Here is a 5,151-nt window from a genome sequence, read left to right on the forward strand (position 1 = left end):
TACGTCTGCTCGATGAAAACTGACCAACATTCAGCAGCTCACACTTCAGCTCTTCACGCTGATGAATATCTCTGCAGGTAAGATGAAAAAGATGTGCAGTTTTGATTTTGGGGTGAACTGTCCCTTTAAAGTTCCTGAAACATTAATATAAATAATTCACATGAAAACATGATTAAAATAGTTTTATAAAAAAGTTAATGATAAAACAAAGAGATTGGAGCACAGATGTTTTTAGCATAAAGGCCGTAATTATTTACAGTAAAGGAATAAGATCACAGCGACAGTGAGATTAACCCTTTAACGCCTGGATTGTTTGATTTCTTTCAAAAAAAACTGGAAATGGGCAACTTGGCAAGAAGTGCCCCCCAAACTGCAAAAAACAAAACAAAACAAAACAATTAAAAAAATATAGCAAGGAAATTATCTGAGTTATATTATCAAAAATGTGTAGAAAACTAAATTTCTAATTCTTTAAAATTATTTTAAAAAACACTTTTGTTAGTTTTTTTAATTTTTTTTTTTTTAATTTATGTGTAACATTTTTTTTGTTTGCTAATTTCATTGTCAGCCTCCCATGTTTTTGAGAGAAATCAAGCCAAAAATGTTTTAGTCTACTTAGTCATTTCCAACATTTGATTTACCAGGTAAAAAAAAATCATATTGTACTTTTTTTTAAAAACAAAAGTCATTTTATCAGTCATTGATTTTCATTGCAAATAATTTATTTTCTTATGAACATATAAATCTGTTTTCACAAGAAAATGAACTCTGTTATCTTCAGATAACAAAAAAATTAACTTGAAATAATAAAAGTATTTAAAAATATGTAATTGCTATTTCGGCTGCTCTCGGCTTCCGTACATCTCACTTCAGTTAATGTTAATTCAAAATAATCCCAGTTAGCTTTAATGCACTGATTTAGCCCCGTCTAACAATCTACTGTAAACCAGTAAAGTCCACTTTAACCCTTTGAAACCTAAATAAGTTTTCTTGTGCAATGTTCAGACACCTTTAACTAACATTTAGATCTTTGAAATCAGAGCAAATTGGTTTGATTTCTTTCAAAAAAGGTGATCAGCGACATTTAAAAAAAAAAAGTCCTACAAATTTCAAGAAGTCATTAAAAGGAGACAAGAAACTTACATAGCAATTAGCCCCAAAAAGTTATCAAAAAAGAAAAAAAAACTAAGGAGAAATATCCACAAAATTATATGCAAAGTTCTTAAAAGTAAAAAGTTAAGTCAGAGAAAAAAATAATGTATATTTATTGTTTCTTTTTTTCCAGGTCATTTTCTGTCTTTTTTTTCACTTTTCTTTTTTGTGCTAATTTTCATTTTCTTTTATGTAAATGTTTAATAATTTCTTGCTTATTTTGTGGTCATTTCTTGTTAAGTTGCTCATCGCCTTCCTCTTGTGTTTTTGCAAAAAAAATCAAGCCAACATTGGCTCAGATTTCAAAGGGTTAACCGGTTCATCTCTCCAGTCGGCTCCACTCGGCAGGAGGATCTCTGGGTCCTCTGGGCTTCTGAACGCGACAGTTAAACCCTGAAAAATACACAAATACGTCCAAATACACAATGTTACTATACAAAGAGGTATTTAAACACGGAGAAATAGAGGAACTGTCCAACTTTTTTTTTTTTTTTAAAAACCCTCTCCTTCTTTGTCTTTCCAAAGTCACATGAGCAGATGGTTATTATTTTAAGTAAGACATTTTTTATATTTTTATTGTTGGGGACCAATAACAATCAAAACATCAGTTTTTAAATTCTTCATGTGTTTTGTGTGTAAAAACAACTGTGTAAAGTAGCTGAAGTTGTTAGTTAATCGAGTAAAGTAGAGGTTTAAAGTGGCATTAAAGGAAAATATTTCAGTACAAGTATCTTAAATATGTACTTATGTAGCCTACAGTACTTGAGTAAATTTACTTGGTTACATAATAATAACAATAATGCATTTTATTTATAGAGTGCTTTTCATAATAATCAAAGACGCTTAACAGAAACAAAAACAAAGTCTAATCCACGGAGCATTGAATATATTGAAAATAATTCATTTTTTGTTTTTTGTTTTCACCTAAAAACATTAAGTCATCATGACAAAAATCTTTAAAGGGTTAATATTTAAAGGGTTCAAATTCTAAAAATTAATAAACATTTGATATTTCTGATTAAGTTTTGGTCAAAAAAAAAAAAAAACCTCATTGAAAGTAGAAAAAAAATAAACATGTTATTTTTTTAAAACTTGACTGATCGATACGAGTGTGTGTGATGTTAAAGGGCCCGAAAGGGTTAAACCAAAAGAAGGGGAGGGTTTATCAAACTGCTGGACTGTCCCTTTAATAGTCGAGGTGTACTGACCGATCCCGCCAGGTGAGCAGAGGCTGCTGACGTCTGCGGCCGAAGAGGAGAAATCTTCATAATCATCGTCATCATCGTCTGCTGCTGAAACACGATCAGCTGGAAAAGAGACACAACAGTCAGCACATTCCCTGCTCCGCCTCTTCAGTTTATAAAAAAATGCACAAATACAGAAAAAAATGTTATCCAAAATTTTATAAGAAAAAAACAAACATATTTTTAAATGAAAAAAGCAAAATTAAAAAAATCTGCAAAAAAATAAAAAAAATAAAGAAAAAAATCAGACAAATTAAAGTACACATGCATGTTTCCCTTTAAAAAATATTGCCATTTTATTCTTCTCCTCTTCTAATCTTCTGTTTATAAAGAAAAAAATTACAGAAATATGGAGAAAAAATGTTATTGAAAATTAAATTACAAAAAAAATGTTTGAAGAAAAAACAAATCAAACAAATGTTTACATTAAAGTTTCTTTTTTAAAAAAACAAAAGAGGAAATTTCAGAAAAAATCAAAATTCTTAAAGAACAAATGCATGTGTTTTTTGGTTTTTTTTTTAAATATTGCAATTTTTATTGCCCTCCTCCTCCTCCTCCTCACCTGGCAGCAGGTGATACTCTCCGCTGTGGCTCAGTGACGGAGGCCCCTCCCCCGGCATGTGATTGGCTGGTGTCGCTGTGTCGTAGATGGGCGTGGCAGATAGCGCTTTGGCTCGCGGTCTGACGGTGCTGTAGACGGGAGCTCCAGACGCGCCTGCAGTGTCGTTGTCATAGTGATGGGAGGAGGGCAGCGTCCTAAGGGTTAATGAGCATCATGTTGAGTGTTTATGAGGATTTCAGTTTTATGCCTCCGCGACCAAAATACGATTTACATCCATAACCGTGTCCACTCATGAAGAAATGACAGATGACAAAACTTAAAACATGGATGTTGCTGCGAAGAAGCTAAAAATCCTAAAATCTGGACGCTTCAGACACAAACAGAATCATTCAGCACAGTTTACAAATCAAATCAAGTGTCAAATCATTTCCTCCCCTTCTGTTTCAGAAACATGACGTTAAAAATGTCCAATGTTTTTTTTTTAACAGATGCGCATGTTATAGTGAAATTACAGCTCCAAAAATATATCTACAGTGGAGGATAAATAAACAAATACTTAAATCATAAAAACTAACTACTTTTTTCCATATTTGAATATTTCTAATTCTTTTTATTTATCCAGTTATTTTTTATTTAATTTAATTTTGATCATATCTTTTAATCTCCCAGCTAATTTTAAGATCATGTTCTGGTCACCTTTTAATTTAATTTTTCTTTGTTGAAAGTTTCTTGTTAAGTTGTTCAATATATTTTTTGCCATGTTTTTTAAAGAAATCAAACCAATTTTGTCAGGTTTCCGAGGTTTAAACGGTAAAAGGCGTCTGAATGCAGTTTTAAAGACGCCTCACTGTGATCTTTAATTAAAACAGAAAACGACAGGCCGCCGTGTTTCGTGCTGCCTGACATTGATGTGAGGAGGAAGTCAAGGTATTTGTTTACCTGCTGGATCTGGGCGTGGCTACGACGGAGTAGGCGGGGTCTGACGGCGGAGGAAGTTTGGGTTTGTTGACCACCGCGTACGTGTCACTCATGTTGGCCTGCTGGGACTGACTGCACACATTAGGAGAAGAGAGACGACGACAAATAAAGAGTTTCAGCACAAATATGTTTCTGTGCAGATTACATAAATGAGAAAGAAGAAATAAAAGAAAAACATAAAGACATAAATTAATGTGAGCGGACGAAGACAAAAGACCTTCAGACTGATCACAAACTGCCCTTCAGAATAAAATGTGCTCAGATTAGAGAAAAAACAAAGGGGGAAGTTTTGTGTTGAGCTGTTTAACCTTTAAATAGTTCCTCTAATGTAAAATACATCAGAATAAAACATGACAACAAACGGCGGCAGATTTTACATTGCTGGGACTGTGTTCATTTGGGTTTTTTTGCATCTTATTGATCATATTTATTGTGTGTGTTTTTTTTACTTTATGGCAATTTACAGCAATAAACAGGCAATTAACACTGCAGAGCAAACGGCAAACTGCACGTGAGTAAAAATTCACCACATCACAGGAGTTGACTTACATACACAGCAGATGTACATATATGTACCCATGTATACACCTTTCATAGCTCATATGCACACATTCATACATCTTCCACATATGAAGACATACATGCAGACATACATGCATACATCTTTTACTTTTTTTTTTTTTTTTAACTCTTTCCCCGCTATTGATGAGGTTTTCCGTCAGTCGGTGTTTTCTCTGTAGTGTAGGGGACACTGTTACGGATGTTACGCAATAAAACAACATTTCTACATCCAAAAACAAACGAACAAGAAGATCTAAGGTCCCAGGGTGACGGAGGAGAGGACTGCTAACATGCCGACTTTATCGCTATTTAGCGGCTTTTCGGAGCCTCTCAGCGGAAACATTTAGTAGCTTATTTAGATCCAGGGCGGCTCTTATAGGAGATACAGGAGGTGGCCTAGAGCGCCACACGCTGGAGGGGCAGAGCTGGTCGCGCCCGTTAGCGCCTTTCTTCATGTTCTGCCTTGAAAATAACAAATGAAGAATTAAGAGAAAAAAATAATCCTGAACTCAGCGCTCCTGATGTTTGTCATCATTGACCTACTGACCAGCCTGCACCGTGAGACCTGACGGCGCTGCGGACTGAAGATAAAGACGGGGACGAGTTAGGGATGCTGACTCATCCGCTCGCATTGTCTGCCGGAGTCTGCTCCGC

The 5,151-nt window shown here is 34.6% G+C and overlaps 1 protein-coding gene across 1 annotated transcript; it reads right to left on the reverse strand.

Moving 5' to 3' along the window:
* Positions 1–1,391: 1,391 nt before the first annotated feature.
* On the reverse strand, positions 1,392–4,520 carry LOC121964438 (tyrosine-protein phosphatase non-receptor type 18-like). The gene is made up of 4 exons (XM_042514643.1): positions 3,898–4,520; positions 2,959–3,152; positions 2,361–2,459; positions 1,392–1,545 (listed from the first exon to the last, which is right to left on the reverse strand). Exons 1-4 carry the CDS (start codon positions 3,987–3,989, stop codon positions 1,472–1,474), a joined length of 459 nt encoding a protein of 152 aa, XP_042370577.1. The 5' UTR covers positions 3,990–4,520; the 3' UTR covers positions 1,392–1,471.
* Between the last annotated feature and the right edge of the window lie 631 nt (positions 4,521–5,151).

This window comes from Plectropomus leopardus, unplaced genomic scaffold (genome assembly GCF_008729295.1).
Source record: "Plectropomus leopardus isolate mb unplaced genomic scaffold, YSFRI_Pleo_2.0 unplaced_scaffold15626, whole genome shotgun sequence".
NCBI classification, from domain to species: Eukaryota; Metazoa; Chordata; class Actinopteri; order Perciformes; family Serranidae; genus Plectropomus; species Plectropomus leopardus.

Bases quoted from the DNA above. Each gene is read 5' to 3' on its own strand.
- LOC121964438 (XM_042514643.1), bottom strand. From the start codon at position 3,989: ATGAGTGACACGTACGCGGTGGTCAACAAACCCAAACTTCCTCCGCCG. The intron at 3,153-3,897 runs GTAAACAAATAC...ATTAACCCTTAG, and splicing joins GCCACGCCCAGATCCAGCAG to GACGCTGCCCTCCTCCCATC. The intron at 2,460-2,958 runs GTGAGGAGGAGG...TCTCTTTTCCAG, and splicing joins AGAGTATCACCTGCTGCCAG to CTGATCGTGTTTCAGCAGCA.